General features: G+C 39.0%; 1 protein-coding gene across 5 annotated transcripts in view; it reads left to right on the top strand.

Annotated features, from left to right (window-relative positions):
* Positions 1–6139: 6139 nt before the first annotated feature.
* gabra1 (gamma-aminobutyric acid type A receptor subunit alpha1) overlaps positions 6140–26555 on the top strand; it is a 37069-nt gene continuing 16653 nt past the window's right edge. Inside the window, exons 1-9 of one of the 5 annotated variants that reach the window (XM_040032206.1) lie at positions 6140–6572; positions 7166–7374; positions 8855–8960; positions 13788–13900; positions 14772–14839; positions 16523–16743; positions 18814–18896; positions 21793–21936; positions 25748–25900. In XM_040032206.1, coding sequence (XP_039888140.1) covers positions 8881–8960; positions 13788–13900; positions 14772–14839; positions 16523–16743; positions 18814–18896; positions 21793–21936; positions 25748–25900 — 862 coding nt within the window. In that variant the 5' untranslated portion in view covers positions 6140–6572; positions 7166–7374; positions 8855–8880. The other 4 variants (XM_040032208.1, XM_040032205.1, XM_040032207.1 and 1 more) reach the window with 4 other exon arrangements.

The following is a 26555-nucleotide window of genomic DNA, read 5'->3' as shown; positions in this document are numbered from 1 at the left end:
TATATTTTTCAGAGCTTGCAGTTGTGTTTGGCTGTATTCACGGGCTGGCTGGGATAACATCCACTGATGTAAGGAGTACTGCCAAGAAAGCTTTGGAAGAATATACAAGACAACAATCAAATAAACATTCCCCGCTGAACAGAATGAAAACCGGTCATCCTGAGACATTAATCAACAATACCTATAACAAAATGCAAAAAAAAAATAATCTTCCTTCTATACTGTATTGGTATACCCTGAAGCATTTACAACATCCAAATAAATATCCATCCCCTGAAGGGAAATTGGTTTCTTATAAGTCTAATGTGTTTCTCAACCTGGCTCACTTTGGAGAATAAATAAAATACAAAAACAAACCAACATACACTTGACAAGGAAAGTTTGATATCCTGCTCAATGCAACAGAAAAGAATTGGCCTAAGTGTGTTAATAATATCTTATAAATCCCAAAGATAACATTATGACAGAATAAAAAAAAACAGCATAAAGGGCTACATTGTATCTGCAGCTGATTTATTTTGAAGGTGATTTGCTGTGAAACCACCGTGTGAGGCATGACCGGCAGCAGCGGACAATTTTACTAGGTAGAATAAGTGTCCAGGAAAACTATTTGAAGGAAGTCAACTATGCAGTTGAACAGATGGTCAGTGAAACCCAGGCCAACTAAACTGTTGCGCATTGGTTGGCTAAATCTCAGGGTTATAATCAGTGTTATGTAAACTGACGAGTGAAAGCGCTGCTGCTGCTGCTGTGTGGTCTGCCTCTGCTCTGTGGCCTGGCTTGGATGCTTCCGCAGTGCTGTTTGTGTTTAGTGTGCTTTCATGTGCAGGCGTCCATGTTTTTGAGATGAACCCCCCCCCACAAAAAACCCCCAAAACAAACGAAACAAAAAAACTGAAGGCAGTTTGGCTATAAATCAAGCAGGACAGTAGGAGCAAAAGAGAGCTCAAGATGTGTGAGAGAGAAGCAGATAAATTCAGACATTTAGTGCAATTCAGATGCACTTGGTAGAGCAGAGATATTTAGGTGGCATAGTCACATCTCTTTCATGGAGACCCGAGTTAAACACTGAAATCAAAACAGCCGAATGCTGCAGTTACTGCAAATAATCCTTAAGTTGCATTTCCTCTAGTGACCACTAGAGGCTGGATAAAACAAGTTGTATTGAGGTGACTGTGTGAAACTCTGGGAAAGGATGAGTTTAGTTAGGACCTGGTGAAATTCAGGCACCACATGAAGAAATTGAAAGCTTTTCTAAATATAGAAAATAAATAAAACATATTTTAAAGCACAAGTTTAAACAAACGGTCAAAATTGAAGTTATATTTGTAGCAGAAGACATAAAAATCAGATAATTCTCAAATAAATAATGCTGGCAGAAATAATAGTAAAATTACTTCTAATTTCCGTAAATATTCTAAGCTGTATTTAAATTGTCTTTCTCCCCTTTCACCATTCCTTGGAAACTCTTTTTTGATTATAAAATTATTCAAGTTTTTTACACTGGTCTCGTAAAGGTCCTTTAAATAAATCCCTGGCTGTCTTCTTCTTGTATTCAAACATAAGACACACCATAAAAACTAAATACATTGTTTAGATTTTAGATAGATTTTAGCACCACAAATCAAACCACAGAGTAAATTTTATATATGCAGTGCTATTGTTGCAAGCAGCTGTAAGCATGTGTACATTTGTGTCCATATTCAATATGATTGCTTTATTTTACATATACCCATGTGGCCTGTGTGTGTCAGCAAGCATTTCAGCTTGCATGGATGATTCATACACACCATATCTGTATATGAGTGTGCATGACTGCATATATGAGTTCATATAAATGTGTGTGTGCGTGTGTGTGTGTGTGTGTGCACCTATGCTAGCGTGTGGTACACTGGACTTGGCCTAAAACTGTGAGTCAGAGAAGATGTCAGCTTTGGCTGATTGCAGAAAGCAGCTCACAGAGGGGAAGCGCTCTTTTGTCCTCTGCACAGCCTGATTTATTTCTCTGAACAACTGATTGAGGCAAGTCACTCCTAATACTCTGCAGAAGGAGAACTACAGACAACAGTGACAGTGGATTTGTGTCTACTTGTGAAACTGCTAGAACAACAGGTACCCAGCAATTTGGTGATATTAGCTTGTGACTACATTCAGGTTCACTTAGTGCCTCCTTAAAGTCATTTATTAAAGGAACTATGCAAACACTAGTAATATATGGATTCACTGTTAGTGTCTCTTCTTCTTAGTACCACTTATGGATAACACTGCAATGAAAATCTTTCCACTAAACTTGCAAGAGTTTTGTCCTGATTGGAAGGCTGAAGCATAAATGATGAAATTGGAATCCAGGTGGAGACGAAGACAACACACTACAGAACAGTGCAAAAGTCTTGAGACTTGATACATTTTGAGAAAAATATTTTGTTAGAACAATGGGGGAAAAGGTGTGATGACTTGTTGAAAAATGCACAAACATACATGAAAATTAAGTATATAAAGCAAACATTAAGTGTGTAAGCTTGATAGTCAATATTTGACATCACCTTTAATCTTCAACATAGTTTGAACTCTCTTCGTCAAGCTTTCTTAATTGTTCAGATTTATTCAAGCAGTCTTCCAGGCTTCTTGAACTACATTCTGACCTGAAACAGTTACACCTGTACATTTTACTGTCCTGCTGTACAGTCCATGTGACAAAATAATATGGGTTTGAGGGTTTGGGATCATTGTCATGCAGAGAGATAGGCATTTCCAATTAGATGATTTCCAGATTCAAATCAGTTCAATTAAATATTATTAATACAGCACCAAATCACAACAACAGTCTCCTCAAGGTGCTTTATATTGTAAGGTAAACCCTACAATAATACGTACAAAGAAAAGACCCCCTATGAACAAGCACTTTGGCGACGGTGGGAAGGAAAAACTCCCATTTAACAGGAAGAAAACCTCCAACAGAACCAGGCTCAGGGAGGGACGGTCATCTTCCATGACTGGTTCGGGTGAGAGAAGGAAGACAGGACAAAAGACATGCTGTGGAAGAGAGCCATAGATTAATAACAAGTATGATTCCGTGCAGAGAGGTCTGTTAACATATAGTGAGTGAGAAGGGTGACTGAAGAAGAAACACACAGTGGATCATGGGAATCCCCCAGCACCCCTATGCCTTTGCAGCATAACTAAGGGAGGATTATGATGCAGCCCTAACTATATGCTTTAACAAAAAAGAAAGTTTTAAGCCTAATCTTAAAAGTAGAGCTAGTGTCTGTCTCCCAAATCCAAGCTAGAAGCTGGTTCCACAGAAGAGGGGCCTGAAAACTGAAGGCTCTGCCTCCCATTCTACTTTTAAATACTCTAGGAACAACAAGTAAGCCTGCAGTGCGAGAGCGAAGTGCTCTAATAGGGTGATATGGTACTACAAGGTCATTAAGATAAGATGGGGCCTGAATATTTAAGACCTTGTATGTGAGGAGCAGGATTTAGAATTCAATTCTGGATTTAACTGGGAGCCAATGAAGGGAAGCCAATATAGGAGAAATCTGCTCTCTCTTTCTAGTCCCTGTCCGTACTCTTGCTGCAACATTTTTGATGATCCTACATGGTGGGTTATAGCTGACAACACTTTTTTGTATTATTAATTACATCATGTTTGACAAGATCCACAACACCACTGTCTGAAATCTAGTCCCAAACCATGACAGAGCCTCCAACATGTCTTACAGAAGGCTGTAGACACTCACTGTTGCACTTCTCTCCTGACATCATCAATACATACTGATAATAATTTGAACAAACAATTTAACATTTTGATTCATAAATCCATAAAACCCGCTGCTAATTTTAGTCCAGTTATTGTGTAATGTGGCATACCTCAGTCTTTTCTCCCTGTTTCCTTGCTTAAGAATAGTTACGAGCATGTCTGAAGAGGTTTTGGCAAACTGTGGATAGATCACACAAATGCATCTCTCAGGTCCCATGTCACGCATGATTTTATTTTCTATTTCTTAAGGACATGACTTTCATATACTGTTCACCTGCTGTTTTAGGCCTCCGCTTGTCCAGCTTCTTCCATCTTTCAAGGGACAAACTGCAAACTGTGCAGTGTGAAAATGAGTAAAAAGGCACTCAATGTCCAAAGAAAAACTTTGACAGACATTCAGAAAGCCTGGAGAACTACTGGTCAAGACCTCTTTCAAAATGGCAAAAGGTCTGAGTCTTTGGAATTAAAACATAAAGAAATAAGGAATGATTCAAGACATTTCCACAGTACTTTACATCCAGGTTCAAAGGCCACACCAGCACCAGAGTTTAAACCAACTGACACCATGAATTGCACTAGCCCTGTGGATAATAAAAAAGGCAAGTGCAAATCACCCTTCACTGCAGTAATTGAAATAAAGTACTGCACTTGAGTTTATATCTCCATCTCTATCTCCTGGTAGAGCCTTAGATGGAGTCAGCCAAGGGGGGAGCCCTGCCTGTTGTTGCATATGGACAGAGTAATCTAGAGTGGACTAAACAAAGCTAAAATATGCAATTGGCTAGAACAGCCCAGAATCATGGAGACTGGATTTCCAATCTAGTGACGTCACATCCCAAATTAAGACATTTTTGCCTTGCGATGTGCATACTCCTCAAGAAATATACTGGGACTCTCTCATATCATGCTTCATCTATTTTTTAAATGTTCTTCAAAGCCTGCAAATAATTTGAAATTAGACTAGAGCTACAAATAAAGCTGAGGTGTTAAAGATTGTGTCACAGTGAGACCGCATGTGTTGACTAAACTTAAAATAAGAGTACAGTAAAAGCTTTCAGGGTCATGGGCCACTTTTTCTCTGAGACACAACAATCCTGATGCTTCAAGCGCATCCACAGAACATCCCAAACAGCAAATAACTGTCTTCTGGCATGTGCGGTCACGTGGCACTTGGGCAACAGAGAATGCAAAAACATATTGACTCTGTGAACACATAGAGGAGTTGGCAGCTGGTTGCTATTTGCGTTAATGTGTCATTAATACAAGACTGCAACACGTGGTGTATGAAAGCCAATTTACCGCAGTCAGTACTTTAAGATTGTGTAAAATGAAACAACTTATCACCACATACAGCACTTTGATGGATGCACAAAAGGAAGGAAGAGGGGAAGTGAGAGGGGGTGGAGGCATAGTTACTCAACGCTTCTTTCAAAATTCAAAAACACTGTTCACAGCGAGTGATTATTTCCACATAACCTGCACACCTCTCACCTAAATTACCATCATCCATCTCTCTCTGCAAACACATACACACAGCTCACTTCACTATCCGTTCCCATCACCTGTCCAGAGATGGAGCTGTGAGGAGCCAAGTCGCCTTTGTTTGCCATTTGTTTAAGCGGAGTCCCTAGATATTCATCTTAACTGATCACTTGCAATGTTTGGTAGAGGCTCTACATTGTTCCCCAAGAAGAAGTCCCCCTCTTCGGCACAACGGAAGGTTAATAAAACGCCAGGAGGAGGAGAAGGAGGAGGAGGCGAGGAAGCAACGACAGTCATACTTTTCCCTCTCCACTATCCATCGCGGGCGTGCGCGTCGATTTGAGCGCACACGGGCACGTGTTGGTTGTGCATGCGCTCAAATCGAGTCACATGCAGCGGTGGCGTCTGGCTTTGGGAGAAGGGAGGCAGCTTGAGACGATACCCCACTTGCATTCTGATAGCATTATGAGCTGGGTGGGGTTGTGGACCTGTTAAATATATATACACAAACACACGCCCGTGCAGCATCAGGTTAAGAGCGGAATGGGCAGAGTGCAAGTGTGTGTATGCGTGTGTGAGGTAGTGGATATGGTGGTAGGGGTCCTTGTGGAATACATTTTCATAGATAGATTGATAGATAGGTAGATGAAAGACATGTCTTATTGAATACAGACATAAAGGAGGCATACAAACCCATGACGTCCGTCACAACTAATCACTCACATGCACTACTTTAACCACGCGTGAAGAGGCACACACATACACACACTCACGCTCACAGAGGAAACGTTGCACTGCAGACCAGACTGACGTGACTACACTGCCAGCTCACTCTGCCTGCTCTGATGAAAATAAACCCCCAGTCAAAACTGAAGGCGAAAAAAAGAGTTGTTCCTCTATCAAAATCATTCTAGGATCAACAGACGGGATTTATAAGAGGCTTATGCGACCATCAGTCACAGTGATATGATGTAAACTGCCCATAAGAATGCCCTTGCTTTCCACTTATGCCTTCTTTCAGAGTCCTTGGTGATGAAAATGTCCCCTGATTTGTAGTTTAACTTGAAATACGCAGACGACTACAAAAATATACGCCGGTTATCATAAGCTCGTTTTTTTTTTCCCTCCCTTGCAGATGCACGCAGCTCAGCGCTCCTCGTCGTTCTGTGCTCAGTCTGGAGCGGCGCGGCTGTAGCAGCAGAATATTTGGCTGTAAACAGAAACAGTGTTGGGGTCTCGATGCGAAACGTGGGTTTTTAGTAGACGGCGAGTGATTCGAGGAGGATTTTTTTATTGCAGAGAGAGAAGCTCGTGTCATCAGTGCAAGCTGGTGAGGGAACACGATTTTCTTAACATTGTGGATGTGTCTTTTCCCCCCGCTGGTGCGCGGGAATCTGTGCCATAGCATCGTTTTTTAATTCATTTTTCCTCTTCATTGCGAGAACTCACTGTCCGTTTTATGGCCGTAACTCTTGTCCATACGATGTCCTAGCTGTTTCAGGTCGTGAGACGGTCTTTTTGATGAATGTCAATATAATCTCTTTGGAAATCATCACGTAGGAGTCAGGGAGAGAGGGAGAGAGGGAGAGCGAGATGGTGAAAAAATAACAAGGAATTCCAATCAAAAAATGTAAGAGGATTTTTATTTAGCAGCCAGTGAAAAGAGATTAGTGCGACAGCAGTGGAAGTTAAATTGTGCTGCATATAAAATGGGCGGGCTTTTCTTCATATTAGGTCTGCACAGCCTAGTCTAAAATTAAATAGTCTGCGCTTGGACATAGTCTGTTTGGTGTGCGCTTTATTTACAGATACGGTCGGTGAACAGCAATAATTTGGAGGGGGATGTCGGTACACAGACCAGATTTGGTAGTTTAGCAGAAGATTTCTCCTTTTTTTCTTTTTTTTTTTCTTTGCTGCTGACAGACTGAGAGTTGAACTCACTACGGCACCACCAATGAACAGTGAGAGAGACCTGCGCATATCGTCAGCAGCCGCTTCTCCAGCCTCAAGCTAAAATTCGTCAGATCTGAGATCACAGAGGATTTTTTCTCATTCAGTCCGGCTAGAAAAGCTATTCGTAAAAGTTTGAGGATATAGGCAGCGGGCAACGAATATACCCCGACTCATCTGCTGTAAGTGATTTCTTCGTTTTTTTCTCGCCTTTCTGTCAGGCAAAAGCGCGAGAGAACAGTCGGATTCAGAAAGGGATGGTTTGTTGCTGGACACCGCTATAACCGAAGACGAGTTTTATTGGGGAGAAAGGGGCAGTTTGTCGTCGAAATTAGAAGCGATTTAGGCGATTTTTAAAAATGATTTCTGTGGAGAACACGAGCTGCTTGATGTTTTGAAGGGAGGCAGCTTGGTTTCATCACCACGGACAGCGCTCCGAATAAAATAGCATCAACGTACATTTGCTTAATTACTCTGCCACGCACGAATCCGATCGTCATGCATGTATTTAGACCATCCATGCAACGATGCCAGTTGCATGCCAAATGTCTGTCCGTGTCAAATATGTATTCATATGTTGGGGACAGGGTGACATTTCCTCTGAATAACTTAGAAAGTGTGCCTATGCGGGATTTTCTCCTCCGTTCCTTAATCTGTAGTATCCTCGCTTATCAAGTCCTTGTCAGCCTCGGGATTTATTTTCATTTCATTTCATTTTAACAGAGCAGTGCATGTTCATCTCACTGTGCATCTCGCTCACTGTGCATCTTGGCACACCACAGCCAAGTATCAGGGGTATTGTCTTCTATCTGGGCTGTGGTTCTTTGGCACCATTTTATGGTCGTTTGTGAAATTTTAGCGCTTTTTTTTAATAACTTAGTAACTGGCCCTCTCGTGGACACACTGAATATGCTTTCAGGAATGGATTGTGATTTGGGGCATTGTGATCTACATGCACAATAACCCTTTCTATCGTCTGTACACTTTATGACCCGACTGCCACAGCTAAATGAATAGAGAAGATGCAAATATTGGTCTTTTAGGGCGATTTGGTTTAATACTGCGGTAACGCAGTTTCAAATTATAGGGTATTAGAGGAGGCTGTGTACAGGTGCTACAAGCTCACGGGGGTGTTATGTGGTCAGTGATGTGTTTTCTTGTTATTTCTGCTTAATTATTATGCGCTACAGATGCAGCCATATCCTATGCATATGGATTAAGCATCAATTATGAGAAATGTGTTTACACTGTATGCCTTTTTGGTAATCAAAACGTTGATCAGTTCTTATCTCTCTCGTGGCTTGGGTGTAGAATGTGGCTCTGTCAACGTGACATGTAATGCAAAATTTGATGTCAAATCTTTGATGTAATGGCCCAGTACATCAGTGCATGTGGCTTGGCTATTTGGTTTTTGATTCATGTGCTGTCAGTGAATCTGTTAGTGATGTTGAGAGTCAGGACCAAAAAACCTCACATAAAGCATCCTGGTCCATAATCGTGTTTGCTGGTGTTTTACCACATCCTATTTGCTGACACTGAAATATTAGGAATGACGGTGTGCCACTGGCTCATATGACTTGATAATGATGTCCATTCTCTCTCTCTCTCTCTCTCTCTCTTTCTCTCTCTCTTTGTCTCTCGCTCTCTCTCTTTGAACCCCAGCAGTGAAAGGTCTTCATATTGCAACCATGTGTGGACGGGGCCGGACGCTCTTTCTGTATCTGTGGGCTTGCTTGCTTTTTACCAACAGCGTACTGTTTGGGAAAAGGTAAGAATAAACTTGAACTTGTGATTGCACATATCCTGTATTTCTATCGGATTCACTGGACAAGTCATTAAAGTCACAAATCTGCATAAGATGCCTCACAGATTCATATCTATGTCTTCACACTGTTAACATGTTTTGGTTTTGAAGGCTTGCACAGTGCTAGAGGGGAAAAAAACAATGTTGAGGGTGGTCATTCTTGTAGGCATAGATACAGCCCATACGATCATGCTATTATTGGAACTCTAATTGCACATCACGATTTGAACATCAGACTGCATCAGGCAAAAAATAAAAAATAATTGTGGGCACTTTTATGAAAAAGCAGAAGTACCTTTTAAAGCTGGTGTCTTTGCTTACAAAATGGTCAACAGGCTTGTACTGTAAATATGTCAGTGAATCAGCTAAACATGGAGGTAACTAGTTCTGTTCACCTGAAATGCTGATAGTCTGTCTTCCTACCTATTGCTTGGTGTATTGGGCTCCTCTCTATCAAAGCATATTCACTGTGGTTGTAACTGGGGCATCCTCACAGGACACCTCCATGCTTTTAATTGCATAGTGGTAATATTAAGTGGCGCATAGTGGGGGGAAGATGAAAGCCAAAATAGCCTCTATCAGCTTTATCACAGTGTTACACTTTCTTTGGTTCACTAGCCATGCAGGACACATTTACATTCCTAGATTTCAGTCCTGGGTTGTGTACAGTAGATGGTGTGTGTTGCACAGAGACATTTGGCAAGGGTTATTGCACATGTGTTTTTTGACGGTGGCTTCAGGGACAGCGGGGGTTGAGTTACACACATTTCTTCTCAGTGTCAACACTGAAGTGTTGGACGTCAGCTAAACCTGAAGCAAACTAGCAAGGACAGAGAGGGAGAGGAAAGTTGAAAAGACATGACACAATTAAAAAAAAAAACACTGCCATGCATTAATTCCCATACGATTCAACAGCGAGAAAACATAAAAGCATACGGTTAAAGATTCAAGAACATAAATCAGACCGTTCAAAAAGGACAAGTAATTTATTAAATAAGACAATTGGAACTTTAACTCCTTTTTAAATCACGTGTACAATATTGGAGAAACTAAAGGGATTGGATCTGCCTCACAGCTGAATAATCCAGGAAGGCAGTTAACTTCACTGGAGATGACTTGATGGTCCAGAATGCTTTTTCTGTGTCACAAAAACACACATGGAGCATGAAGGTTGTGTCTCAGATAACACGCCTTGAGAACATGCAGAAGACATATAAAATGTTTCCCATTTTAAATATTTGATGAATTGCAGCATCTCTGTATTTTTAACTCATTGTTTCCAATTAAACACAACAGCAGCTTTAGCTTGCGAAGCACTGACTTGCAAATAGAGGGTCTGATTCATGGGGTTTGATATGTTGTACATTAGAGAAAATCTAAAAGTACTCATTACCTTACTGAGGAACTGTCAACGCAAACTGCTAAGCAATTATCACCCAAAGATTTACTGTATAATCCAGTCCCCTTTTTGAAGTCAAATATAAAATCACGAACACAAACACACAGAGACGCGCGCGCACGCACACACACACACACACACACACACACACACACACACACACACACACACACACACACACACACACACACACACACCTTGGGGGATTTCGACAAGACACGGTAATCAGGAAGACCTAGAACTCTGCTACAGCATGTTGCCAACGAAAGAAATTGCCTTATAATTAGATATCCGGCTGACAAGATAGACAGATATAGAGAGAGCGAAGGAGGGAGAAAGAGAGAGACAGATACAGGTTAACAGAGAAAGAGAGACACTGGCAGAGAGTGTGTGAGCAGCATTGTTGCTGTTCAGATGACCTGTAGATGGGGATGGTGTACAATGTTTCAGTAGGAAGTAGCCCCTGGCTGATAAACATGTGTATTCTTCCACATCACCTTTTTTCTGTATTCTTTTCTTGTCCTTGACATACAACTCTAACCTCTACACTCAACTATTTCCCACATATAGCTTAAAAAATATCTGTCCCTAATGAAGATCACAGTTTGTCAAGTTAAGATAAAATAAATGTCATTCAAGAGATGTGAAAAATGATTTAATAGATAGATTGACAGTGAATTTTTCCAATTAGTTTTACCGATTATGAATATTTTCATTGCATCCTGTTAAATACCCGTTGACCGTAAAGGAGCGTGGCTTGTATTCTATATTGGTGGAGATTATAAGAGGAAGGCTATATTTTGGGGTGTCTTACTCTAGTTTGGCAAATCTGAAAAATACCAGATAAATACTGTGAAAATGGGAAATACACAAAACTAAGGCAAAGTAGACTGTGATTTATTTTAGTCTTAGCTGATGTGCCATGTATGCGGTTTGTGCTGTCTGTTTTTATACATAATTGGCTCCTCAGACCAGAACAAAAAAGAAAAAAATTATTATTATTTTGAATTACAGCACTTCAAAGCAGTTACCGAATGTGTTTATGGGCGAAGAAATTGCTCATCAGTCTCTAAAGTTTGAATGCTTTTTTAAATGTATTTATTAATTTTCAGAGAAAAGTGGACACTTGTGAATTAAGGGAAACTGGAGGCAGAGTTAGATTAAGCATCTCTTAAAAACCCATGCGGATGTGGATGGTGCATCCTTATTTACAAAGAAGTGTTTAGCACGTTAATGTTGAAATCTGTAGGCTCTGCCTCAGACCTATAGCTTTTTTTGAGAGCTATGTATCTATGTGGTTGTGGCAGTCGAAACTGTATCTTCACCTTTCCAAGGCTTTTGAGTCTCTATTCCCTTGTTTTTTGTCTTTTTAGACTATACATTGAAGCTTTAACTCCCATTCTTAATAGGCGTCACTCTCCCACCCGCTATCCCTCCTACTTTTCCCTCCAACCTTTTGCAGGTCCCCGCTAACTAATCTCGATGACCTCTCTCTCTCCTTGGAGCTTTTCAGCTAGCAGAGCTTGTTTCCAAACACTTGCTGTTTATTTTGCATGCAATCAAACCAAATCCTTTTGGCACAGCAAAGGAGGCGAAGACGATAGCAGAATAAAATATGCTGTTGAAGATAATCATTGTGCTGTCATATATGGAAGCTTGTGGGTGCAGATGGTACATGCATGCATTCCTTCATAGACACACGTGCTCTTTCACTGCAGTCCTTGTGCTACACATTGTAATTAGGGGCTGTATCCCAGATTATGAGTGCGTTGAAATATTTATGTGTGGAGATGCAAACCCTCCTCTAACAATTACTGATTGTGAGTGTTTTCAGCATTGCTCTAAGCATTTTGTTTCATGTTGTTCAAAGAGCACATTCAGCAAGGCCTTTGTGATCTAAAAGACCATATTAAGGCATCAATAATGTATTATGGTTTCTCTATGTCTACTCTGTATTTCACTCTCTATTTTCTCTGCTGAGTGTACCTAAAGGCTGTGTGTGCACATACACATACGGTACATGCTATGCAGCCCACACGCCCCACTAATAATAAATAAATAAATCCAGTGTCAAATTGGTCTCACTATCAAGTCAACACATACTGACGTTTGGGATGGACCCCCCTTGGCGTAGCATTTTAACACACTGGATACCCCTTGAGCCATTTGTCATTGTGCATGGTGGCCTGTAAAACTATAGCCAAATGCACCCTGCTGTGCCATCACTGTTATGGGATGAGACAATGGCAGAGAGGTGGCTAACATGTAAAGTTGTTCTACTCCTAAACCTAACCATATAGTAACTGAGACTAATAAGTCAAAACTAATGTTTAGTTGAAATCAGTTCAATTCAATTTTATTTCTACAGGGCCAAATCAAACAACAGTTGCCTCAAGGTGCTTTATATTGTAAGATATAAACCCTACAATAATACAAAAAAACAGAAAACGACAACTGTCATATAAGCCCCTATGAGCAAGCACTTTGGCGGATGTGGGAAGGAAAACTCCCTTTTAACAGGAAGAAACCTTTAGCAGAACCAGGCTCAGAGGGAGCCATCTGCCCCGACCGGTTAGGGGTGAGCAAATGAAGACAAGAGAGAGACATGCTGTGAAAGGATCCAGAGATTAATAATAATTAATAATTAAATGCAGAAAATCACTCAGTGCATCATTGGAATCCCCCAGCAGCCTAAACCTATTGCAGTGTAACCAAGGGAGGTTTCAGGGTCATGTGAGCCAAAATAAAGTTTTAAGCCTAATCTTAAAACTGAAGGCTCTGCCTCCCATTCTACTTTTCAAAACAAAAGCCAAAGAAACTGGAACTCCTGCTATCACACTGAATATTAGCGCTCTTCAATGCTATCCACTAGCCCAAGTTCAATTTATCCAGACATTTTTTTCAGTTGCTATACTTTGTCATCTGGCAAAAATGTAATCTGTGCTTTGGAATGTAATGCTATAGTGTGTGAACATGTTACGCCAAGTGGTTCTGACCAAGCGTCAGTGATGACTTGGAAGTGAGAATGTGCTAATAGTAGAGAAAAACTTGGCCTCATGGGATACGTTCGTTTCCAGTCCACCTCTGAACAATCACTTGCTTATTTATTTCATATCAATATGATCTGAAACCTTATGCTCGTGCTCACACACTGAATTCTAATTTAGCAGCTAAATTTGTCAGTGTCATATAGGATTTGGCTGAGTTTTCTTTGTGTTATCACAATGTGATTCACGCTGCATTTACGCTACCCATGTGCATTAAGTACAACGCTGAAACCGTCCTTCTTCCCCCTTTGATTTATAATACAGTTTGTTCTTACACAGTTGATAGTTCTGACTGTGGTTTTAGATTCTAGCTGTGACTTTAAATCTTATTCTTTGCGTTCCCAGCTCTGGGCAGAACGGCATGACAGATCAACAGAAAGATAACACTACAGTCTTCACAAAGATCTTAGACAGCCTTCTGGATGGCTATGACAATCGCCTCAGGCCAGGACTAGGAGGTCAGTAAACCCAAGTCATTGCATATATTTTGTCCCACATAATGGCTGCTGTTTGTCTTTTTTTTTTTAAACTTGCAATAGAATAATCTCCAAGGGTTTAAATGTTACAGAGGGGAGCTTGCAGTAAGTGTCAGACTTTAAAAGGTAAAACAATCTGAGACCTGGCCCTTCTATCCTGCTTTTGTGTGTGTTTGTTCCTTCTATTGTCAACTATCCATTGACAAAAGACGGAAGCAAAATGGCAGGAATTCAAGGACAAATCCAGGAAATGAAAAGGTGCAAACTAGATAAAGAAAGAAAAACAGAGAGTAAAAGGGAAAGGAGGGAGTGATGATGTGAGAATTAGTGTGTGAAGGACACTGAGGATTGCACAGTATGATGCAGCAGGCATCAAACAGACAGGCGAATAAAACAACGCCTGCTAGAAGTTCAGCAGCCAAGGGGAAGAAATTATGGATTATGATGGGTATCATTCATAAATTGTTCTGCCACAAACCTTTCACACACACACACACACACGCTCTCTGCAGCCCATTCCAAATGAATCCTCAGTGGTCCCATTTTGGCTATCAGCATTATGGGACTAGAATGGCACATTTCCAACAATGCAGCAATGCACAAATTTATTAAGAGATTAAAGCTCTGTCCGGTTTCAATAACAACAGAAATGGTTATTGACATCCAAAGTGGACATTTTTTTAAATGTTTTGTTTTTTGTTTGTTTCTTGTGTGCATGTCTAAGTGCTAAAAATATTTCTGAATAGATTTAGTGCTTCAGAGGCTATAGCCAGGTGGTCCTGTATTAACAGGTAGTTAGAAGCTAATGAATGCCACTGATAGTCACTCACTCAGCAATTTCCTGCTTCAACAGAGCGTGTAACTGAAGTCAAGACTGACATTTTCGTGACTAGTATTGGGCCAGTTTCGGACCATGACATGGTAAGACTCTTTTCGCCTCTATAAATGTCATTAGTTTTCTGGTATTCCTCCCCTCCATCTTTAGCCCTGCCTTATAGCCTTTCTGGACACAGTGTTCTTTAAGCTGTGAAATATCTATTGATTTGTAGATTCATTCTATTAACTTATGATGTGTTAATAAAACTGTCACCTGCAAACTAAATTTTCCGGTTCATGGTTTGTAAGCTCATGCTACAAAAATGCTGTGGTACCAGTGTATACTACAAAAAAAAAGCCTCAAATATCCTTCTTGTACAAGTTGGAAGGATAGACAATAAAATTACTTGCATTATTTTGGAACATTCACATGAACTAAAGTATAATTAAGAATAAATCAATACAATAACAAGCAAAATTGTGATTATGAGTGATTGATTATGACAAGCTTAAAGTTTAATCTGATTTAAAAACAAGTCATACTTTATTGTGTTTTTCTGCAGTTTGAAAGGTCAAGCTATTTGAACCCATCTGAAATTACAAGAAGCTACAAAATGCAAAGAAATATTAATAAACGTTTTTATTTTTTTTGTCTTATTTAACATTCAACCTGAAAACACACACACTCACACACACACACACACACAAAATGTAAGTTGTTCCAACACAAGTGATCTTTACCCTGTTCACCAGAAACCAATTAATCTCATTTAAACGACTCACTACCCAGCCTTGAAAAAAAAAAAAAAAACACTCCTGTTATAAGCACGTGAAGTGTGTCTGCTCTGTTTGATATAATCTCAGTTAATTGCACTGGTTGACATACAGGCCACAACTATTTTGCTTCTGTTAAAGCCAGAAGGAAGAGCTGAGGAACATTTTCTCCATCTCTAGCCTTTCCCTATCCTGCTTTATTGCCTTGAAGCTCTGTTTCACTTCATACTAATTATCTTACGAGAACTGAGAGGCAAAGAGGCGGGGGAGAATAAAAAAAAAACCCCACGCTGTTCTGTAATTTTTACTGGCTCCCTTTACTCTGCCGGGCGGTCATGTGGAACCATTAAAATCTGCTCTCAGCTAGTCATTAGCTGGCTTGAAAATGAAATGTCCTCCTAATTTTGTGTCCAGTGCTTCCTTTTTGTGTCCGGTGTAATTTAGATTACTGAGCAAAGAAGTCCCCCCAAAGATAAATGCTAACAATGATCATTTTTGGCACTTACCTGACAATGCAAAACCAAATGGCCAGATAATTAATGATTCTGTATTTGCATAGGGCACATTAAACTGACCAGACAATAATTATGTAAATAACAAAAAAGAAGAAAATGGAAAGGCAAAGCCACATATTACTGTTTGAAACACAGCAAAGTTACTGTACAAAGGAGGCATTCTTTAAAAAAAAGAATACACTTACCAGCCAGGAAACCTTCTTCTTCTATCCACTAGATTCTTTATGTTCGGCAAAACCATTAATGTAAAAAGACAGTTACCAGCAGGGAAACTAGGCCAACCATAAGAAAGTCAAAGTGACATGAGGCAAAAAGAAGAAAAAAAAGAGAGAAGAAAAGTGAGAACATGGCAACAGGGGAAAAATGAGGTTAGATTACTCAGCATCTTCCTCAAGCCAGCTGAAGGTAAAAGTACAAAGAAAACTGCTACAAGGTGGTGGAGCACGACTTTTTGTTGACTTGTGTTTTTTTTTGTCTGTGCCTCACCTGCTTCTTGTAGGAGTACACAATTGATGTGTTCTTCAGACAAAGCTGGAAGGATGAAAGATTAAAGTTCAAAGGCCCCATGGCTGTGCTACGTCTCAACAACCTGATGGCCAGCAAGATCTGGACCCCCGATACTTTCTTCCACAATGGCAAAAAGTCAGTGGCGCACAACATGACCATGCCAAACAAGCTTCTGCGAATCACAGAGGAAGGCACACTACTTTATACCATGAGGTAGGCCAATGTATTCTACTGCACTGGTGCAATAAAGATTTTAAAAGGAACTAGATAATGTTTTGAGATTGACTGAAAAGCGACTGGTATTATTTCATTACATGCATCATTTGATGAGGAATCTGGGCTAAAGGAACAGTAGATCTTAATGGTCTTAGCTGAAAAAGAAGAATTCAGTTATGGAAGACTGATGTGGAGAAATTGTGAGGAATGATGTGAAATTACTTAGCCTAGAATTTCGCTTCGAGTTCTGAACTCCCTGTTCTAGTTGTGTCAGTCCTTCCCAAGACCATGTATTTAAAAAAAAAAAAAAAAAGTCTGACATAGTTTGATGAGGACAGTAAAAGTTCATGTCAGTCCCTACAGCTGCAAGCCACACAGATGTATCCCCTAGTACTAATAACTGGACCTCAAAGTAACTATGTGTATCTTTTTTGAAGGTCTAAAAGAGATAAATTTGTTCCCAAGCAGTAAAAAAAGGTACTGGAGAGCTCTCTCTAAAGGCACAGTGCTCTGCTTTTTTTTCCCCACATTCTGAAGACGTGTGTTATAAGCACATTGTAATTCATGAGTAAGACTAGGAAAGCGTTTCCAAGTGTATGAATAAATGATAATAAAAATGCACAGTGTAAAATAATGAATGCCCCCTTATTTAGCATTTTTTTTAGAAGGTCCATTTCTGTACTTTTTACATTACGGTATAAAATTGTCACCAGAGGTTTAAGACTGAGCTCTATAAAATGCAAACCACAAATAATTACCCCCTGTCAAGGACACACATCAAATGGTACTGCCCCAGTGACAAGGCACCATAAACCAGTAACAAGGTTTTGTATTTTCTGTGTCCAGCTAGAAAACGTTTATAGCACACGACTCAGACACAACAGCCCGTTATTTATTAAATTTTTTGTTTCTCAAGACACATTTGGTGTATTAATAAGTAAAAATTTATATTCGATTGATTCATAATAAATTTTAAATGCCATGGTCATAATAATGAAAGATAATGTAATCCAAGGTTGTCTTTATTCATGTATTTTTAATGGATTTGGTGGTCATCATTGGATTTTGTCAGCTAAACTTGCAAATGCTATAGGTCAGGTCTTGGTGTTTGGCATTAGAATGTGTTAAAAGGTATGAAATACTGGGGAAAAAAGCTTCATGTTACAAGTCACTATGTTCTGGAAAGGGCTGTCGACAGTGTTATCTGAGTTAATGTTTTATGTGCGCTGCATCTACCCCATTTAATATAAGGAATATACTTTTTTTTGGCTCCTTCACACAAATATGATTTACCATACAACTATATTTATATTTTTAAGTTCTGTCACATTGATGAAGTGTTTCAATGCTTGCATTTTAATGTCTGTATTACGGTAAGGCACCATAAATTTCCAGCACAGATGTTAATGTCATTGTAACTGCAATAGCATTCGTCAGGAAAATACATTTGTATTTATTTATTTATTTTTTAACCATATTATGATTTATTGCTTTGAAGATGCCGCATGAACCATCGAGTTGATAAGGTGTGACACCTCGGTATCCTTCCACAGAGTTGGTTAAAAAAAACCATTTATGACAGTGCAAACTTCGATGCACAAAACAGACTGATGCTAATGTGAGATGTCTAAAGCAAGGATCATAAAGCATTTGTTTCAACATGTTTACTAGCAGGGGGAGGGGTGATAGGCGGAGCCCATATTGCTGTCACAGATGAGTGAGATGAGGGATAGATGGGAGATTAGTGTGTCACGGGTGGCCTGACATGCTGTTTTTCACCAGGCTGTCAGGAAATAGAAACTCACAGCTCAGGGAACTGGAGCACTTCTGTTGGTTTGGGGAAAAGTAGTACAGCTTCGTTCAACAGGCGCTGGTCTCAACAGACTGGAAAGAAGAATAATATACCGCATGTTTCTTGTGCCTAACTGTAATGAATTGTCATTCTGCCTTAATTCTACTGTCATCACACTTTCATTATTTTTCTGCCCGCTTTGCCACATGCTCTGTTTTCCTGTATACTCTGTTTTTTTCTAATTCACTGCCCATGTCTTTGTGAACATTTTCTAGGCTTACAGTAAGAGCAGAATGTCCTATGCATCTAGAGGACTTCCCTATGGATGCTCATGCTTGTCCATTGAAGTTTGGCAGCTGTAAGTAGCCTCTGTTGTCACTTATAATCTTATGCAAGCTAGGTTTCAAAAAGCTTGCAAGACTGTGTAATCCTGTGGAAATTAAAACAAAATGCAATGATTTGCAAATCCATTAAAGCCCTATTTCCTTCAGATTAAAAAACTAGAAAACATTAAATGTTTGAACTGAGACCGTATGCTATTTGATGGAAAAATATTAGTTCACTTTAAAGTTTGATGGAAGCAACAATGTGTTATAAATGTGGGATAGGTCAGAAATAAATGGTACTAAAAAGAAATAACTGAAAGAACATTTTGAAATTATTTGGGTTAACTGAGAACAGATCAGTAACAGTGACTGGGTATGTAAAAAAAAAAAGCATGTTGTAGAGGCAGAAGTTCTCAGAACTAAAGACAGGCAGAGATTGACCGTCTCCAAAAAAAACTGCCTACAAATTGTGGAACAATTTCATGGATACTCCAGCATCTACAGTACACAATATCACAAGATTTATAAAATCTGGAGAAATCTCTGTGCGCAAGGGGCAAGTCCAAAAATAAATCTAGGATGCCTGCGATCTTTGGGTCAGGAACATTTATAGAAATTGCTGTCTATTAATACAAATAAAGGCCTTACATATTTCACCAAGACCATGCTAAACTGCATAGTACATACAGGCATAGAATTCTGACCATTGATAGGTAAAGTGAATAACAATCATTATCTCCTGGTTATATTACCTGTCAGTGAGTGTGATGTGTTAGTGAGCAAGTGAACATTTTGTCCTCAAAGTTGACATGTTAGGAGCAAGCATAAGAATTTGGGTGAGTTTGACAAGGGCCACATTTTGATGCCTAAACAAATCGGTCAGAGGATCTTCAAAACTGCAACTGTTTTTGGGTGTTCAGGGTCTCCAATGGTCAGTATCTATCAAAAGTGGTCTAACGAAGGAACAGTGGTTAACCAAAGACAGGGTAATGAATGGCCAAGGCTCATTGATGTTTTGGGGGAGCGAAATCTAGCACGTGTGGACCGATTCAACAGACAAGGTACTGTAGCTCAAAATGCAGAAACAGTTAATGCTGGTTGTAATAGAAGGGTGTCAGAACACACCGTGCATTACAGTTTGTTACATATGGGGCTTCAAAGCTGCAGACTAGTATAATATCACAAGATTTATAAAATCTGAAGAGATCCCTGTCCACCACTGAAAGCACCAACAATGAAGAAGAACAGAGGAAAAGGGTAGCTGGTTTCATGAATCATGGTTTCTTTTACATCATGTGAATGTGTGGACTTGGTGCATGTTTGTTGCTTACCTGGGGAACACCTGGCACCAGGATGGACTATGGAATGGTTTGGGCAACGTTTTGCCTGGAAACCTTAGGTCCCGCCATCCATGCGGATGTTACTTTGACACGCAGCTACCTAAGAATTGCTGCAGACCATCTAGGTCCTTTCATGGAAAGGTCATTCCCTGATCACTGTGGCTTCTTTCAGGAGGATTTTTTATCCTAACACAAAGCAAGCATGTTTCAGAAATAGTTTGATGAGCACAACAATTGGTTTGAGGTGTTCACGTGACCTCCAAATTCCCCAGATCTCAATCCAATCAAGCATCTGTGAGATGTGCTAACAAACAAGTCCGATCCACGGAGTCCTCACCTCGCTACTGCTAACATCTTGGAGACCAAATGTTACTTGGTCTCCTCGGGTCTTAGATGCTTATGGACTATTTTTTAAAAGATGATTGGATGCTACACAGTGGTAAATATAGTAAACATGTCCCTGTACCAACTTTTTCGAGATAAATTGTTGTCATGAAATTCAAAATTACCTTTTTTTCCCTTAAAATCGTACATATGATGATGGCATTGTATTGTGAATAATGATTTTCAAATTATTTGATTTTGCAAATCACTGCATTTTGTTATTATTAACATTTTTTACAGCATCCCAAATATTTTTGAAATTGAGTTTGTTGCTTATCCTGCTAGACACGCGAAGTGTAGACTTGTGTTTATTGGAGTACTCTAGATAGTATTGATAGTACCTTGCCAACTGTTCACTGGTGACAGCTACCTGTACCCTATATTACATTTGAAAAAACAAAACAAGAAGAAAAGAGACACAAATAAAGAATATCAAGAAAAAAAAATATGAATGTGGCAAAACTAAGCCAATAGAGAAGTGAATGTAACACCATCTCTGTGCCACTTTTCAGACAGCTGCACAGCGTGACTGAGAGGACCAAGCCTTAACTGCTTTTAAATTGAACTCACTCCCTAAATATTTTAGTGATGAGCTCTCTTCCTTATGCTGCAGTCTGCAGTTGAGCCATCCTTTTCTCTGCAGTGGTGGAGCCACACTGCAGCTTTGACAGGTTGGGTGGCCGGAGGGAAGAATAGACTGACTTGTCTGGTTTAAGGTCATGTTGTCCTGATGGGAGGTTGTTTGCTTGTTTTCTTATAAATTAAGAGATGACATGATGTGTCATGACATAATGTGACACAACATCAACTCACATTATAACACATGTGAGAAGATATAAAATATATATAGGCCATAGACAAAAAAAATAATAATATAATAAAGATAATTGGAAAAAATGTTTTCTAAGGTCTGTGGAAACTCACTGGATAAAAAAGGGGCACAATGTGCTTGGATAGCAAATAAGCGATGATAGACAGCACTGAGGTGGTAAAATGAGAGAATAGCAGACAAGAAGACAGGATGGTACAAAATGAGATGAGGTAGGACATGAAGAATTAAGAGCAAGACATCACTTCAGATTTATCTTTTTTTCCACCTGGTATCCCTGGCAGCTCCAAAAATATAATGTTCAAGGCAGCTAGGGACGGCAAGACACCAGGAGCACAATAATTCATAACTTCTTACTCTTTTGTTTCTTGTCAGATGCCTACACTAGAGCTGAGGTGGTGTATGTGTGGACTAGAGGGGCTGCCCAGTCTGTAGTGGTGGCAGAGGATGGATCCAGATTAAACCAGTATGATCTGATGGGGCAGCATGTGGATTCTGGTGTGGTCCAGTCCAGCACAGGTAGGTGTCATTGTGGTTGTAGGTCTGCTCTTCATTAACTGGTTTGTTGTAAATTAAATGAATGTCTTTTAAGGGATTTTTTCTTCAGTTACTAGACATTTTAATATTCACATGGCATTTATTTGCTGGGAAAGATCAATACATAAAGAGCCATGTAGACCCTTTTGTTATCCTCTTGAGGTCTTCTTGTTAATTATTTCTTAATGCTCAAAGGATGGTGTAGACAGTCTGAATTTACAAATTTTGAGAACTGCATCAATGCATTGGCATCTGTAGTGGCATCACTTTGAGCCTCACAAATGACAGACTATGTCCCACATACTTATTTCCCTACTGGCCACCACATCTTTTTTCCATCCACCTCATTTTGGTTGATTGATACTGGCAAAAATTAGTCGCAGCATAAAATGGGTGACCTGTTTGCAGTGATGTTAGCTGCTGGAAATAAAAAGTAATGCTTAATCCCAGGCCTCCATCCTTTGTTTGTTTTACTGGAAGCAGGCCCCCAATTGACTTAATACCATCTTATTATTATTATTTTGTTTTGTTTTAGTTATTTGGGTCTCTGGAAAACCTCAAAATCAATGCATTCGTATGCCCACTTTAAGTCCCACAAGACAAACCATGCCAATAAATCTCAAGCACAAAAACAGAAAAAAAAAACTGAACAGAAGCAGAAGGGCAAAATACAGCAAAGCATTTATGGCACATAGACAGACTCTATGGGCTATTTCAATCTTGTACTTGTTTTGCTGGTACAAATTTGTTGATTTGTTGTTCATTTGGAGCATTTTCCAATTTTGGTGGTTTATTTTCACAGAAAAAAAAAAACAAAGAAAAATCCATCACTTAACCTTGTGATAACTTATTGTTCACCTGTATCTGAAGAGGGAACAAGAAAGGGAAGGGGGCGTTGTGTTCTAGTCACTGCCATGTACTTTAACATGAGACAACAACAGTGTTAATATGTTTTCATGACAATGTCAAATATCTGAGCTAGATAAAACTATTCTAGGAAAATTTACTTGAAAGAAACATGAAAATACTATCTTGCTCTGTACTATAATATAAGATGTTTATGAAGTCCGACGACTGAGCGGAAAAAGAGATTTTATAGTCATCATTTACAGTATCATGTTGCAGGTGTGAAAGTCTGATCATATTCACACCACGAGCAAATAGTTTATTTTGTTACCAAACCTAGACCACATCATTTTAAGCACCTCGATGTGGTTCTTTTGGGCTACACCCAAGCACATTAACTTTGCTCCCACCTGCCCAAATGAGTTGTAGCAAGGAAGAAAATGAACCTGATTTAGGCAGAGTTAAAAACCAGAGATGTGAAAACACCCAGTGTTCATGGGGCATTCACATTAGTAACTGCAATTGAGAATAATAAATAAAGTCCAAAGTCCATGCTCTAATTTTAATAGCTTTATCAATAAGTTTGAATAGTTTTGTCAATACAGAATAAACTGTATTAGAGATACGGTCCTTTTTAGTGTCTGATGTCTAGTAGTGATAGAGACTATATAATCACTGTAAAATCAGGTTTATTCCAGTCAGGACCACTTTTCTCAAAACAAGACAATTCTCTCCATCCGCCATTATTTATGCCATGGCTCTTTTCTTGAACACAAAGCAAAAAGGTAGAGAGCACTATTCCCCACCATTCCCCTTCCATGTTCATGTACAGTGGTGTGAAACAGTGTTTGCCCCCTTCCTGATTTCCTATTTTTTTATGTTTGTCACACTTGATTGTTTCAGATCATCAAATAAATTTAAATATTAGACAAAGATAACACAAGTAAACAAAAATACAGTTTCTAAATGAAGGTGTTTATTATTAAGGGGGGGGAATCAAAACCCTTGTGTGAAAAAGTGATTGTTCCCTAAACCCAATTCCTGGTTTGGGCCACCCTTAGCAATAACAACTGCAATCAAGTTTTTGCTATAAACTGGCAATGAGTATTTTACAGCGCTGTGGAGCATCTTTGCAAATTTGTTGTAATTCAGCCACACTGGAGGGTTTTCAAGCATGAACCGCCTTTTTAAGGTCACGCCACAGCATCTCAATCGGATTCAGGTCAGGACTTTGACCAGGTCACTCCAAAGTCTTCATTTTGTTTTTCTTAAGCCAGTAAGAGCTTGACTTGCTGTTTGGAATCATTGTTCTGCTGATGATGTTCTAATGTTCCTTTTGCTCAGCAGTGGTTTTCGTCTTGGAACTCTGCCATGCAGGCCATTTTTGCCCTGTCTATTTCTTATGGTGGAATCATGAACATTAACTTTAACGGAGGCAAGTGAGTCCTGCAGTTCTTTGGATGTTGTTCTGGGGTCTTTTGTGACTTCTTGGTTGAGTCCTTGCTGTACTCTTGCGGTAATTTTGGTTGGCTTGCCACTCCTGGCAAAGTACACCACTGTTCCACGTTTCTGCCATATGTGGATAATGGCTCTCACTGTGATTCGCTGGAATCCCAAAGCTTAAAAAATGGCTTTGTAACCTTTTTGAGAAATTGAAACAAAAATTCCAAACATGTTATACACCATAGTTAATCTATGCTCTAACGGGTGTGGGGAGGGGGGCAATCACTTTTTCACACAGGGCCCTGTAGGTTTGGATAACTTAATCAATGAAATCATCATTTAAAAACGGCATTTTTATGATGTATGTTTAATTGTGTTATCTTTGTTTAATATTTAAATTAGTTTGAAGATTTAAAACATTTAAATGTGACAAACATACAAAAAAACTGAAAATCAGGAACACTTATTCACACCACTGTATGTGGAAAACTGGAAAAGCTGATGTGAAGATGACATTAGTTGATCTGCTGAGATTGAGATAAGTTTGACTCCATGTTGGGTCAGGCGTGGCTAAACTAATGCTAGGCTCAATTTTGTACATGTACATAATGACCACAGTGTATAAATAATGCTCTTCATGAAATTTAACAAATAGCTTTACTTGCTTTAACATTTGTCAGACAAAAAAACAAAATAAATGAAAATAAAAAGATGTTTCCAGGCTGGAAATATTGCCTGGAAACATATGTAACCTAGCTCAGTGAAGCTAAGGGTAGACAGATACAGAGAGACAGGAGTAAGATGCACTGCCAGGCTCATCAACTCACTGTTATTTGCTATCATTAAAACTGATTGCTTTTCGATCTCGTAGTGATTTGTTTGTTTTTTGTTTGTTTATTTGTTTTACCAGAACTATTTTCTACCTTATCAATGCTAGCTAATTTGCTAACAAAATGGGAACCATGTCTCTAGCCTAATTTGTAGATCACTATGTGGGATTGGCCTGGCCACCTCTGGTCAGTCTCAGTCTTAAGAAGTAAACCAAAGCAGTGGTGTTAACGCTCGTGAAAAATACACAATAATTCAAAAAACAGACTTTTATTTCCCCAATTTAACAGCTAAAACCTTAACTTTTTCCCAAAACTTAAATCATTGTGTACATTACTAGATAGCTTTTAATTGATTTCTGTATCTTCAGGACAATCCTCTCAGGTAATTGTCTAAGAATCTATGCTTATATCCTAGGGAATACTCTTGGCTTTCTGTGAAAACATAAAGGAATGTAAAGACAACACTGTTTCCATCACAATGTTACTTTAAAATATGGCAATTAGTGTTGAAGAGATACCAAATTGCATTGCTCCATATCAAAAGAACTAAATGCATCATAAAAGCTCTTTCTGTGTTGATAAAAACCATGGCTAGGTACTTCAATCTAGTATCCATAAGTAAAGTTTTTTTTAATGATTGTAAATGTTCAATGCTTTCTGTCTGTGAACAACAGGAGAATATGTTGTGATGACAACCCACTTCCACCTGAAGAGGAAAATTGGTTACTTTGTGATCCAGACATACCTACCCTGCATCATGACAGTTATCCTCTCCCAAGTGTCTTTCTGGCTCAACAGAGAATCTGTCCCTGCCAGGACTGTCTTTGGTGAGTTTTTTTCTTTTTTCTTTTTTCACTTCAAAACATCTTTGGCTAGAGCCCATGGTCAGAAGTTTTCAAAACTGCTCTTGAAAAGTCTGGAAGATGATCAAATGATACATTAGGTAGTCACACAAAAGCTAGGCAACAAATCAACTAATTGCTTAAATATATGATAACAATAATTAATATATTAAAAACAATAATAAAAAAAGAATACAACAAAAACTATTTAAAGCCAACACATGACTCTTAGACACACTGATATGAAATTATTTTCAATTGCATTTTTTACAATACCTTCTTTTAATTTACACATTTATTTAATGAAGAATACTTACTATTGATGAATACTTCAAACCATGTTCATTTAATGAATAATATATCGCTTAAGAAATGCTTTGCTTTTTTTATGAAGTAATGCCATCTGCATTGTTTATTCAAATTAACAAAACAGAAAGTCCAAAAACACACTCAACATAATATTGTTTTATTCTGCAGTACTACATCTGGCATTTTTATTTTTGCCTCAATACATGCACAGAAAAGCGTGTGAACAACATTTTTCAGATTTATAACACAAGCTTGAGTTTAAGTTGTTTCTAAAAAGCTGTTGCTTAATGATGGTTTGATTTTTTGCTTTGTTTCGTTTTATTATTCTCTG

This window comes from Simochromis diagramma, unplaced genomic scaffold, assembly GCF_900408965.1.
Source record: "Simochromis diagramma unplaced genomic scaffold, fSimDia1.1 OVJJ01000216.1, whole genome shotgun sequence".
NCBI classification, from domain to species: Eukaryota; Metazoa; Chordata; class Actinopteri; order Cichliformes; family Cichlidae; genus Simochromis; species Simochromis diagramma.
Note: the sequence above shows the minus strand (reverse complement) of the source record. Positions and strands in the feature narration are given on the sequence as shown.